Genomic DNA, 13908 nt, shown 5'->3' with positions numbered 1-13908 from the left:
CTAGTTTTAGTTAAAAGTTGTTTAGTGGAAATAGAATCCATAATTAAGTGAAGAATTTCAGTAAATTTAGCAAATTTGATAACAAAGAAAAAAAGTTTATTAAAAAAAAATTATCTTTGATTATATTTAAATCCATTTTATTGAATATTTTCCATGTTTATAATATAATTTACTGCGTCTATAATATAATTTTCCGCGTCTATAATATAATTTCCCATACCTATAATTAACCATGCAGATCATTAGAATTGTTAGAACTAATTCAAATCGATCAAAAAAAATAAAAACTGGTATTTAATTTTTTAAAAAGAAAACCAAAGAATTTAAAAATTATTTACAAGCAAATATTAAAATTAAACATTTTAAGAAACAATTTTACACCAAACAATATTACATAATATTTACCATTAAATAATAATGGTAAATATTGTAATATGAACAATCAATTTTCATTACTTGTTACCACTTAAACTATTGTGTTACATTTGATATTTACGGCTAACTACACTTCTTTAAAATAATAATGTAGTTAGCCGTAAATATCTAGCCGAAAATAGTAGATGTTGAACCAATATAATATTCAAAAAATATTCAAGATCAACATGAATTTTTTTCGGCTGGGTGTTGTTAGCCGAAAATTTACTGCGCCTTCGGCTGAATTTTTCGGCTAACTACACCATTATATACATTGAGTGGAATATTGACAGTTGCAAATATATCACAGTTTTACATTTAATATAGAATATTCATAAACATAAATCCAATAAATCTACTTACTGCATATATACTATAATATACTACGTAAATAAAAAAACTAAATATAATAATTTATAAAGCATAATGAAAGAAAAATAAAAGTAAAACTAACTTCAACACGCAAACTAGCAATTTAAACTATTTGAATCTAACTTCAAATCTCTAGTAGTTAAAATAATAAAGCAAATATAATTCTAAACGCTAATTTTGTTGTCATTGTTTAATAATAATTTAAACAAGCTCTACCATTTTATAAACTTCTTACATTATAACTATATCGGTTTATTGATCTTATTCTTATAAAATTATGAGATTTTGCAAAATATGAATTTAAACCGAACGTCTAATAATTCTAGATAGATGCTAGTTAGTTATATGATATAAATGAATTTTCAACATTAACCTCAGTTTTAATAATTCCTTGATCATAATAATCATCACAATATACTGTTTTATATTGTGTATTTGCACATCCATGTTTAACTGACTTACTAAACTCAAAAGAAATGACTTCATTTTTTCCGATACCTATTTCATACTCATAGCACCTACGCAAGTTATATTGTGCTATTTCATTCCCATCCTCTGCCGCTTTGTTATACCAATAAAAAGCCATTATTAAATTTTTTCAGTTCCTTTACCTTCTTCATAAAAGGTTCCAAGATTATTTTGTGCAATCTTATTTCCTTTTTCCGCTGCTTCTTTATATAATTCAAATGCTGCTTCCTTATCTTCATTTGTTCCAATTCCTTTATCATAACAATATGCAACTCTACATTGTGCACTAATATATCCACATTCCGCAGATTTGTTGTAACATTCAAAAGCTGTTACATCATTTCTTCCGGTTCCGATTCCTTTTTCATAGCACACGCCTAAATTATACAAGGCTGTTTCGCTCCCATTTTCTGCTGCTTTTTCATACCAGAAAAAAGCCATTTTTGGATCCTTATTAGCCACTTCACCTCTTTCATACAAAATTCCAATATTGTTTTGTGCAAATTTATTTCCTTTTTTAGCCGCTTTTTCATATAATTTAAATGCCTTTTCTTTATTTTGTTTAGTTCCAATTCCATTATCATAATAGTATGCAACTGCTCCAGATTTCCTTGTTTGGATGACTTCTTATAGAGCTCAAATGCTTTTTTTTCGTCATTTTTAACGAAAATGCCACTTCCATAACATCTAGCCAAATTATACTGCGCAACTTTGTCCCCGTTTTCCGCTGCTTTCTCAAACAATTTAACGGCCTCTTCTAAATTCGGTTTTATATAGTTGCCATTCAAATATAAATTTCCGAGATTATTTTGGGCTTCACTTATTCCTTCACGGGCAGCAATTTTATATAATACGATTGCATTTACTTTGTTAAAATCAGGTCCAATCCCTTCAGAAAAACATATAGCAAGTCGAAATTTTCCATCAATACAATGCTCGGCTGATTCTTTGTATAACTCAAACGCTTTTATTAAATTTTTTTTCACACCATTTCCTGTTCTATAACAATCTCCTAAATGATACAGTGCAACTTTGTTTCCGTTATTTGCTGCTTTTTGTAGATAGTAAAAATTTTTTTTATATCTTACTTTGATCAATAGTTTTCCAGTTAAAATTAATTCAAGTATGTGAGAAAAAGAAATTTTGATTTCTTTATACTTATTTTTTTTTAATTTCGATTGTTTTTTGACGCTCACCAAGAATTTCATTTGCAGCAATATTTCCATTTTTTTTTGCTTTTTCATACCAATCAATAGCTGACTTTATATCTTCTTTTGTTCCAATTCCATTATCATAGCAATATCCAAGTTGATATTGTGCATCAGGAATTCCTTGTTTAGCTAATATCTTGTAATATTTAAATGCCTTAATATGATCCTCTTCAACACCTTTTCCTACTCTATAACAATTTGCGAGGTAAAGTTTTGCAATTACGTTATCATAATTAGCAGCCTGTTCATACCAATAAAATGCTTTCACCTCATCTCTTTCAGTTCCAATACCGAACTCATAACAACATTCCAAATAATATTGCCCAGCAATACTTTTATTATTTGCAGATTTTTCATATGATTTGAATGCTAAATATTTGTTCTGCTTAGTACCGTAACCATCGCTATAACATTTAGCAAGATAGACTTGAGCTAATGGAAAATTACATATTGATGCTTCTGAAAATAATCGAAATACTTCATTTGTATTGTCTGTATATATATTATAAAAGTAAAATAATCCTAAAAACCAAATATATTGTGCTCCTTTATCTTGATTTTTTAACCAATCTATAATTTTTTCATCAGTACTAAATTGTAACATTTGTTGACTGATATGTTTCTGAATTTGATCAAAAGTGGTACCTTTATCGTGTTCTTTAATAATAATTTTAATAATATCATTTATATGATTTATTTTTAACTCAAAAAAATCTGTTAATAATTCTTTTGTTTCACTTGAAATGGTTGTTGAACAACTTACATATTTTGTAGAATCAACTTCATGAATTGATAACGATCTAATCATATCATTAATGACTAGATTTATCATATTTGTATCTGCCGTTTCATTGCTCGATAGTGAGTTTTTATTAGAATTCGTTACATCAATAGTATTTCCATTATTTCTTGTTAAGAAAATAATCGATTGACGGGTTGAACCAACTTTTAATGCATCATAATCAATAATCGACCGAAGAGTTGAAACAACTTCTAATACATTTGGACGTTCTTCATGTTTAGCTTCCCAACATTCTGTTAAAATAAATAATAATTCTTTATATAAGAAAATTTTTTAACTAGACATTTTTTAAATAATACTTACTACTAGTGTATAGATTACTATACCCAATAGGTGTACCGTCAACAATTTTTTCTCTTTTCCCTTCTTTTATCTTTATGATTAATGCAGCTGAATCGAGACAAAATTGTCTGAATGGTTGACGTCCACTTGAAATTTGCCACATGAGGACTCCAATGCTATACACATCAGATTTTTTATTTAATTCGTAACTTTTATCATCGAAACAACTTGGGTCCATATAAGGTAGTACACCCATCTTTGACGTCTTAATACTTGATTCTTCAGAATTGTTTTTCGATAAGCCAAAGTCTGATAACTTAATGGTTTTTTGATGTACAAGTATATTGCTTGCATGCTTCAATTTTTTTAAAAAAATATCATCGTATCAATTATTTAGATTTCATTTACTAGATTATATATTAATTCAAATAAAATAAATAAATATATATTACCAAATCGCAATGTATTATATCATTCTCATGTAAGCACAATACAGCATTTGCTAATTGTAACGCCAATTCAAGTTTATCATCCCATTCGAGTTTATTAAAGTGTTCATTTAAATAGGTATTCAATGTTCCACTATCTGCATATTCCAATACCAAAGAATATTCAGGAATTTTATCTAGAAGAAATAAAAATTAATATAAAATAAGAAATACAATAATTTATTACCTTATATTGATATTTATTCTTACCGGTTTCTTTCTTTGAAACTCCAAAAAATTTTATTATATTCTGATGATCATTTACTCTACGATGTATTTTTATCTAATACGATATGTAATATAAAATTATAACTCAATTAAAATTAGTAAAATAAAATACGAAATTAAAAATAAACCCCATTAACAATTTCTTTAAGTGAATTCTTATGAAAAGTCTTTAAAGCGTAAATAGTATCAAGACTTTTCCAGTTAGCACAATAGACGCTTGCAGATGTACCACTTCCTAACTGTTTTATACTCCTAAAGTCTGAATATTTGTAATATTGGATATGATTATCTAATGTTGAATTTTTAACCAATCAATATAGTTTTCTTTTTCAGTAAATCATAGTATATACAAAGTATAATAATTTAATAAGCTTTTTCAAACTTTTGAACTTTCTCTTCACCTTTCTAATATCTATTGCCGTGCATAAGATGTTTATAAAATTTTAAATGTTAAAAATATGATAAATTTATTTATAAACTGCGTTTAAACTACATATTTGATACTTTATAATATAATAATAGTATGTAAAAATAAATAAATAAATAAATTATACAAATTACAACCAAGAATCTTGAATAAAAATAACTAATCAAGTTATAGTGTTTAAGTAATTTATGATAAGAAAAAAAATCAAGACATAATAATTTATTTTATATAATGTGTGTACCTAAATATCTATAACAAGAAAATATTGTTAAATTTTGTAATTGTTAATAAATATAACATTTAAAAATAAATTCTTACTGTCAGGAAGTTCAAATTCATCTTGTTCTTCTGAATGAAGATTTGGATTGTTATACATCTCATCTTCGTCTATCAGATATACAATGTATTAAAAAATCAATGAAAAAAAAAACATTATAAAGTAATTATTTTAACGATATGAGTTGTTTACGCACCGTTATCTTTAATTTGATGATTCATTGTTTGCTGTTGCATTGCTTCAATCTTATAATCATTTTGCATATCTAAATAATAAATTTATAACAAAATTAACATACTACATACTTTCAATTACCTTCTTTTAAATATATTGAACTAAATAATCTCAAATATAAGTTATTCGTTCATATCAAAATAAAATATATTATTTAATTACCTTTAAATATGTTACTTGTTTTTGAAATACTATTTTTCTTACTACTTAATTTGTTAAAATCATCAACTAAAAAAACAAAATAAGTCAAGAAATAATGCTTCATTTATATAATATTTAACATAAATGTAATTGCACTTACTATTTTCAGGAATATGAAAATCATATGATTTATTACTATGAAATGCTATAAAAAAATTAATCATGTTATCATTAATTTTAATTTTATAAATTAAATTATATACTGCAAGAATTTATTTAATTTATACCTTCTTGCTCTTCTATTATAATATTTAAATTAAAAAAAAAATAAACACTATTAATTAAATATATCAATATATTCTTTAAGCAATTAACAAAAAGTAATAAATACCTTCTGTTGCATTTCTTGGTTCAGGAAGATTATCAAATTGATGAAGTTTACTACTTGTAAATACTTTGCTACTGCTAGTATGATTTTCCATTTCAGAATTATTATTTTCTTCTGGTTGAGTTAATGATTCATTTGATTTACTTTGATAAGATAAATTAATTTCACTTATTTTATTATCAAGTGTAACAATATCAGGTCTTTTTGATGGATCAGCATCCCAACATTGTTTCATTAAATTTTTATATTCTAAAGGAGTTCCTTGTACAATTTTAGGTCTTATACCATTAACAATATTCATGGCAAGATCATAATCATGTTCACGATCAATGAATGGTGGTTTTCCAGATGAAATTTCCCACATAAGCATTGCAATACTATAAAGATCAGATTTAAAAGTCTGCTCTCCAATAATAACCTCAGGTGCTATATAAGGAAGATTTCCATATATACTTTTTGATGGTTTATCTGCAGGTCCACAAAATCCAAGATCACTTATTAAGAATTTTTGATTAATTCTAAATAATATATTTCCAGAATGCAGATCTCTATGAATTGCATTTTCTTTATGAATTCTTGCAAGTGCAAGAGTTATATCAGTAATAATTTGTATTCTTTCTTTCCATGTAAGTTGATTATGATTTTGTTGTAAATATTTTCTTAAATCTATATCCAACTTATTCATTATAAGCATATAATTTCCATTTGATGGATCTTGTGTTAATCCATAACATTGGACAATCTCACTCCATTTATTGCTTATATTTAAATGTGATTTAGCCTATTAAATAAACCATTATAAATTTTCAACAAATATTAATTTGTCAATTATTTTAATATTTAGATTACAAACCTCTTCAAGCCAATTTTGATTTGCATTTTCAACATTTTCTAATTTTTTAAGTACCGCAATTTGTACAAATCCAGATTCTCCACGTCTTTTTAATTGTTGTTTTTTAGAATCCCATTTATCATAACCTCCATTATTAACCCATTCTGCTGTATAAATTTCTGAAAATCCACCTTCTGTTAGATATTTAATATTTTGTAAATTATTATATGGAATCCATTCTGGTATTAGTCCTGGGTCAATTGTCTTCATTTGACATTCTTTTATTAAATTATCAATAATATCATTTCCAGATGTCCAATTTGAAAATTTTGCTTTTAAATAATTTCGAACACAAATTTCACAATACATTGTAGCTAAACATTCTTGATTACAATTTTCACAAATTCTTTTTGTTCCTTTATTAAAACAAAGTTTGTTATAATCATAAATTAGAGTTATTATTTTTATTGCTTCAGATTTTTCATTTTCCGTAAGTGATTCATCATTAAGAATTGTTTGTTTTCTAAATTCATGTCTTTTGTGTATATCATTATGAATATTGTAATCTATTATTGCATATGATCTCTTAAGTGCATTATTAATTGATTTATTTTTAGTATATGACATAATGAAATATGTTATTAGGCTTTAAATTCTTTTATAAATATATTTATTTATTTTTTAAGTAAAAAAAAGAAAAGGATGAAACCGGTATTTTAACTCCGAAGTTATATATTAAAATAGTAAATGTGTAACCAAAATGAATGTTACATAAAACAACACTGTACTACCTAAATTTATGATATGCGTGCAAATCAACGTACATTGTACAAAACCGCAGCCATCGAAAATTTCTCCTTATCAAAAACTTAAAGGTCATATAACATAACCGTCTTCTTTACTCCATAAAAGTTGAATAGAGCACTGACTATCATACTGACATTTGACACCTTTAATATTGAACTTTTTATCAAAAAAAGCTTGGGCTTTTTTATCGTTTTTTTTTCACTTTTCGTGTAAACATCTTTAGTCAATATTTCTCTATTTTCCAAAGTTAAAAAAAATTCAAAAAATATACATAACCTATAATGAAAAGAATGACAAAAGTTGGTTTTAATGAGACTCAAAATTAATAAAATTTCAGTAACTTATTGTCATTTTTTAACCATAAAATTTTTGGTCTAGTCTCGATCGAAAGGAAGAATTTTTTTTTTTATAGTTTAAAATCTTTTATTATACCTGTGATATATTAAGTGTGACAGGAAATACGTACACTTTAATTGGATTTTTTATAAAATTATTTATTACAAAAAAATTGTGTCAAATTTCCTTTTTAACTATTCAAATCATTTTAAAAAAAAATCTTTCATTTAGATAATGGCGGAAAATGTACGTAAAATGTGTTTTTCAATTTCTGATAAACCAATCGATCGAACATATCATATTATCCCTTTAGTGAGGTTTTGTAAACCTTTATTTAAGTTTTTAATGTCTTTTCTTAATATAAAAAGATATAAATTTTCATTTTCATTTATCCTATATTAATGCGTTAAATGCAAAGGTAGTAAACGTGAACAAATATTAATATATTGGGTTTTGTTTTTATCGCACCTACGTTATGTCGCACCCTATAATATGTTACATATAAAAGTCAAAAATACATTCTAAATCCTTTTCGATATATTAATAAAACTTGTAGAGCGGTCTAAAATACGCATAGTATAAGGTTTCTTATAGTATATAGTAAGATAGTAAGTGCATAAGGTCTCACGCCAGGATTTTTAAAAAATGGGAAATTATAACGAACTCATGTGATCAAATGATCGACATAATTAATATAAAAATTAGGGAGATGCGACATATCGCAGGTGCGAAAAAAAACATTCCTAATATTTTTATTTTTTGAATTTTTCAAAAAATTACAGTAGTACCGTTTGCTCGAGATTAACTATCACGTGAAATCAGAATTTCTAGTGTTTTTTTAACTATTTTTTGGACCTCTTGTCACGCCGCCCAGTCTGTCTATATCTAATAAAAACCTCTTGTCACGCCAACTTATGACGCTTATGATTTTCATATTATAAAAATTAAAAAGTTATCAATTATTATTTCAATTTTTTTTTACCAAAATTTTATTAATAAGAATATTAAAATATGTTAAAAATCCCTATATATGGACATTATTAATTATATATCATTTAAAATATAATAAATTAATAGATTATTTTCGTTAGAAATTGATTCGATCGATAATAACATATACCGTATATAACACAAATTCCTACCTTACAATATAAATTTTTTGATTAAACTTTTTTTTTAATCCATTCAAAATCTTCATAATAAGCTTCATTATCATATCTTTTAATTATTCCTTTTGCCTTATAAATTCCTGCTAAATTATAATTATCATTATAATCTCTTAATGATAATTGTAATAACATAGGATGTTTTCCTTTCCAATTATCAAAAAATAATTTTAAAGAATCTGATTTAATATTAGAAGTAAACCATAATTTAAATTTAAATAAATTAATTGGTGATGATTTAATTAAAATATTAAATAAATCATTATGACTATTATCTTGATTATCAAATATTTTTTGATTATCAAAAAGAATAAATAATCCATTTAAATATTTACAATTAATTAATAATTTTTCAAATTCTAATATATTATTATTTTCAACAAATAATTTAAGATATCTTAAATTTGGACAATTTAAGTATATAGCCTGAATAATTCTTTTATTAAAAAATCCGTTATAAGCTGTATCACCAATTTTTATTTCAATAAGATTTCCACTTGTATTTTCAATTAAACTTGTTAAAGATTTGGCTGAAATTTCTACAGCTCCAAAAACTTGAAAGAAAGGTAAGGATAAACTTTCTAAAGAATTTTATAAATATATATTAATATAAATATTTCATAATTCAAATTACTTTTTTAAAATGTAAGAAAATTCGTAAAAGGTGGCTGCTTACTTGAAGTAAAATATTGTATATTATTTGAAAATTTTATTAATGAAGTTATAAGAATCTTAAAAAATGATTCATTATTACTTGAATAATAATAATTTAAACGAATATCAGATAATTCTTTTTGATTTTCGATTAATTTAATAATTCCATACTTATTATTAGTCCATCCAATAAAAAGTTCCAATTCTTTGATTGATTTACATATTTCTGTTAATCCATTTAAAATATTATCATCTATTGTAGTATGACAACAAAGGAATTGAAGTTCTAAAAAGCAGCATTTTGCATCAGGAATAAGATGTATTTGATGATCAAATCGATGAGGTATATAAAGGTGTGTAAATTTTCTATTTTCTTTAATAAAAAGATTTAAAATTACACTTTCAACAATTGGAATTCCATATTTTTTATCTATAATAGTATTAATTATTCTTTCAATAACAATCAAATTTAAATGTTTACAAAAACTAATATAATCAAATAAGGGTTTTTGATATGAACTTTTCAAAAAATTAAAGTATTGAATTAAATTATCTCTTAAATCATTTGATAAATGTGAAATAATTATATCGAATAGTAATATTTCATTTTCCCTCACTAAATCTTTCCAAGGATTTTTCCATAATGTTGGAATAAAAATTTCACTCCAAGTTTTATTAACTAAAAGGCATGAATTAAGAGTTTTTTTATTATCTTGCAATTCTTTTGATATTAAATAAAGAACATCCCTATTTAGTTTGGCCATTTTTTTTTTTCTTTCTTTTTTTTTTTTTTGAAGCCCGAATTGCATGATTATTTATTATTAATTCTTCTGTAGCCTGTTGTACGAGATTATTTTGATGTAATACAAATATCGGCAGATATTTGCCATGGGGCCTTGAACAATACATTGTAACAATAACAGAAATGAATCAAAATAATATGTAGATCTTTCTTTTTTGGATAATTCCAGGCGGCATTACGTAATTCTGGTCCTGAAGAGATTGAGTGCCGATCTCTTGTTACCTATTTTAGGGTCGTTTTGCCATTAGTCATGTGGCTTCGTTATTTATATTATCACGTAATAACTTAAATTTTGATTTAAAGATACTCGTAGTTTGATACAATTTGGTTCATTCAATATTCTAAACGTAGTTGTTCTATTATATGATGCTCCTATTTGTGGATTCCTTTTATTCAATTACTGTAACATTAGATTATTACTGCAGATATTATAATTTATAATGTGCAGATTCTTGGTAACATGATCTTTCCTGTGACCATCACGTGGCATCTCCTTTTTCGCGTTTTGGTTCTAGGCTAAATAATTACGCAAAAAAGAATGCAGTGAAACAGTGTGATTATTGTAGGCGTATTTAATGTATTTAATGAAAATATTTATATATTTTTTTTCGTTATTATAATAATATGTTGTTTAATAGATCATTAGATTTACTACATGAAAAAGTTTCATGACAAATTCTTTAGGTAAGATAGCCAATTTTGCTTGATTCACTTGATTATAACAGATTCAAGGTTTCAAATAATGAATTATTAAAAATATATATATATATATGTATGTATACAAATAAAAATATTCTATTTTTTAGGATCTTTAATGCATATTTGCGTTTCAGAATAAATCTTTCATTTTATTTTATTTTTTAAAAAAAAATTTTTAAAAAATAAAATAAAATAAAAAGAAGTATTTTAAAAAATAAAATAACTAAATTTTTTCATATTGACTATTTTCTTTTTATATCATATTATCATATTAATACTATGATAGTAATACTGTAGATCGTCACGAAACCAAACCGGATTATGGCATTTTAAAAAACATGATTTATGACATTATCATTAAAATCTTGTTCTTCTTAAACGGGATTGTATTTATTTTGTATTTTAAAAATTGTCATTTATACGACTTTTCTAGTTAATATCATAATATGGATTATTTTTTTTTTCACATTTATTTCACGGATTATTGTAATCATGATACTATCATTAGTTCAAAAATCAAAAAGATTAATTTTTAAACCCTAGCAAAGTAGTAGTAGAAGTCACGTGATAATGGTCGACACTTTTCGTCTTTTCGCGCTAACTAGCCGAAATGCAAAATTTGTTTTTTTAACTTGTTTATTCATTTGATTTAATTCATTTATAAAGTAAAAGAAACAAAAAATTCTATGAAAGTACCAAAGAACGTCTCGAGATTTTTTTCTCTTATTTTGTAGATAATATTCGATGGAGCAATTTAATAATTTTATTGATAGACGGCTCAATAGAATAAAATGACATTCAAACCTTTAACAATATAAGAATTTAGATGAAAAACAAATCATAACTTAAATACATAGACAAAAAAAGTATACTGTATAAAATACATATGGAAATCGTTTGGAATAAAAAGATCGGTTATCACATTAAGGTTTCCGGTGATTCCCTTATAGTACTTTTGTACTTCAAACCAGTAATATTTGAATTTACGATCGCTGCGTCGTTTCCGAATTTCTTTCAATGTTAATAAATTTATCAAATATTTCTTTACTTTCTCTTGGAGTTCGTGGCAAACCAATAAAAGAAACATTTATTTCTTTATAAATTCTTTCTCTTTTTCTAAAAGATGAATTTTACTTACAATGTGTATCAAGAACATTCTGAAAATAAATAAGTAAACTTTTTTAAACTTACCTGTTTTGAATTCCGGAAATTTTGTGATATTGTAATTTCTTCATTGAATTAACAATGATTATATCAATTACAAAAAAAGAAAATGAATTATAAATGTAATGTACATCGATATACATGAGCGTTGTGATGATTAACTTTAAATATTCTATATTATCAATTTGGACGTTCATAGAATTTTATTTTGTTTATCGGAATTTTACATCTTGAATTCCAAATCGAATGAGCAAAAGGGTCAGATCAACCCAAGAAATATATAAACAGTATATTTGTATACAGTATATATTTTTGATACGTATTGAATGTTCCTAACTGCTGAATTCAACATGTCACGATTTTAAATCATAAGAATTTAAATCATAGACGGTCACTTAGACATTATTTAATGAGACGGTAATATTTCAGTTGAAGTTATTCAAATTCTGTTTAAGGAATTAAAGCCAATGAATTTAAAAACGATCGTAAGAACAAAATTACTTTATGATAAAAATTAATAAATTAACATATATGAATTTAATAAATATTGATATTTTTATTTATTATAAATTATTATTATTATTTACCTTATATAAAATTTCTTTTACAATATTATTGTAATTGTTAAATTTTTTTTTTAAAAAAAAGATTTTTAAAATAACGTTATTATTTGTTATTATTAGAGTGTAATAATCCATTTTACCAGAAATTTCTTCTCTAGCGAGCTTTGTATTAAGATGAGCTACTTTATCAAATTTACCAATATTCTCAAAGATTATATTGAAAGGAAGAAATTGCAATAAAAGTTCAGATTAAACAAATTTTTATGAATGATCACATTTGCCTAAATAATCTCGGATAGTGTCATTTCAAAGTCTTTTATGATTTATAAACACTTCATTCAATGAACTTCTCGAATACAGTAATTATACGCACATCCGAGAATTAAAAATTGTATGAGGCACAAGCGTTGGTTCGTTCTAAAAATTAATTAAGGTTTAAAAGAAACCTAAAAAATGAAATTATAACTGCACCAATACGAGGAAATTTTATAATATAAAAATTATCAAATGATAATTCCAATGATATATGTCTGGAACGCTGCTGAAACTTACGTCATCCATTATAATTTAGTGTAAATTGCAATAAGTCATGAAAAAGAATGTCTTTTATATAAATTCTTTTTGGTCGACCCTAAAAGAATTTTTCAAAATTGATTATACTATACTATTTTAGTATTGATGAAACACATGGCGAATATTTGAAATGCATATCTTTGAAATCACTTAACATTTTTAATTTATTCTTTTTTTCTTTTCGTAATAAAAAAAGTTGACTCAAAATTTTATTTCTCAGTATTTTACTATGATTAATTAATTATAGGAAACATTCATGCTTCGCTTTCTTGTTCAACAACTGAATGAATTACACAAATACTTGATATTATTTATTAAAAAAAAATAGATATTTACTAGCAACTACCCATTTCGGAAATTAGATATTCTTTAAACTAATTAAATTTATCGATCTAAAATTTGATCAGACGTTGTTACACAATTCCTCGTGACATTAACCAATATAAATACAACACCGTAAGGCAAAATTTTTTAATTTAATATATATATTATAACATTTTCAAACCATTTTGGTAAAGAAAAATGACTTCATTTAATTTTAATTTTATTTTATTAGACAAGGATATAGAAAGCAATATAA

The 13908-nt window shown here is 24.5% G+C and overlaps 3 protein-coding genes across 3 annotated transcripts; all 3 read right to left on the bottom strand.

Moving 5' to 3' along the window:
• Positions 1 to 1123: 1123 nt before the first annotated feature.
• Positions 1124 to 4398, bottom strand: OCT59_002203 (uncharacterized protein; the record flags this gene model as incomplete). Its single annotated transcript, XM_066144338.1, has 8 exons — positions 1124 to 1347; positions 1398 to 1778; positions 1940 to 2305; positions 2451 to 3500; positions 3571 to 3904; positions 4002 to 4174; positions 4248 to 4320; positions 4378 to 4398. The coding sequence occupies 8 exons, from the start codon at positions 4396 to 4398 to the stop codon at positions 1124 to 1126; spliced, it is 2622 nt and encodes an 873-aa protein (XP_065995508.1).
• A 535-nt stretch (positions 4399 to 4933) lies between these two features.
• On the bottom strand, positions 4934 to 5826 carry OCT59_002202 (uncharacterized protein; the record flags this gene model as incomplete). The annotated part of the gene is made up of 7 exons (XM_066144337.1): positions 4934 to 4941; positions 5011 to 5079; positions 5166 to 5234; positions 5366 to 5431; positions 5505 to 5549; positions 5632 to 5643; positions 5736 to 5826. The coding sequence occupies 7 exons, from the start codon at positions 5824 to 5826 to the stop codon at positions 4934 to 4936; spliced, it is 360 nt and encodes a 119-aa protein (XP_065995507.1).
• A 3044-nt stretch (positions 5827 to 8870) lies between these two features.
• Positions 8871 to 10291, bottom strand: OCT59_002201 (uncharacterized protein; the record flags this gene model as incomplete). The annotated part of the gene is made up of 2 exons (XM_025331288.1): positions 8871 to 9454; positions 9550 to 10291. 2 exons carry the CDS (start codon positions 10289 to 10291, stop codon positions 8871 to 8873), a joined length of 1326 nt encoding a protein of 441 aa, XP_025189890.1.
• Positions 10292 to 13908: the final 3617 nt, after the last annotated feature.

The sequence above is a fragment of the Rhizophagus irregularis genome, chromosome 10, assembly GCF_026210795.1.
Source record: "Rhizophagus irregularis chromosome 10, complete sequence".
Taxonomy (NCBI): domain Eukaryota; kingdom Fungi; phylum Glomeromycota; class Glomeromycetes; order Glomerales; family Glomeraceae; genus Rhizophagus; species Rhizophagus irregularis.
This window is presented reverse-complemented; position numbering and strand designations above follow the sequence as displayed.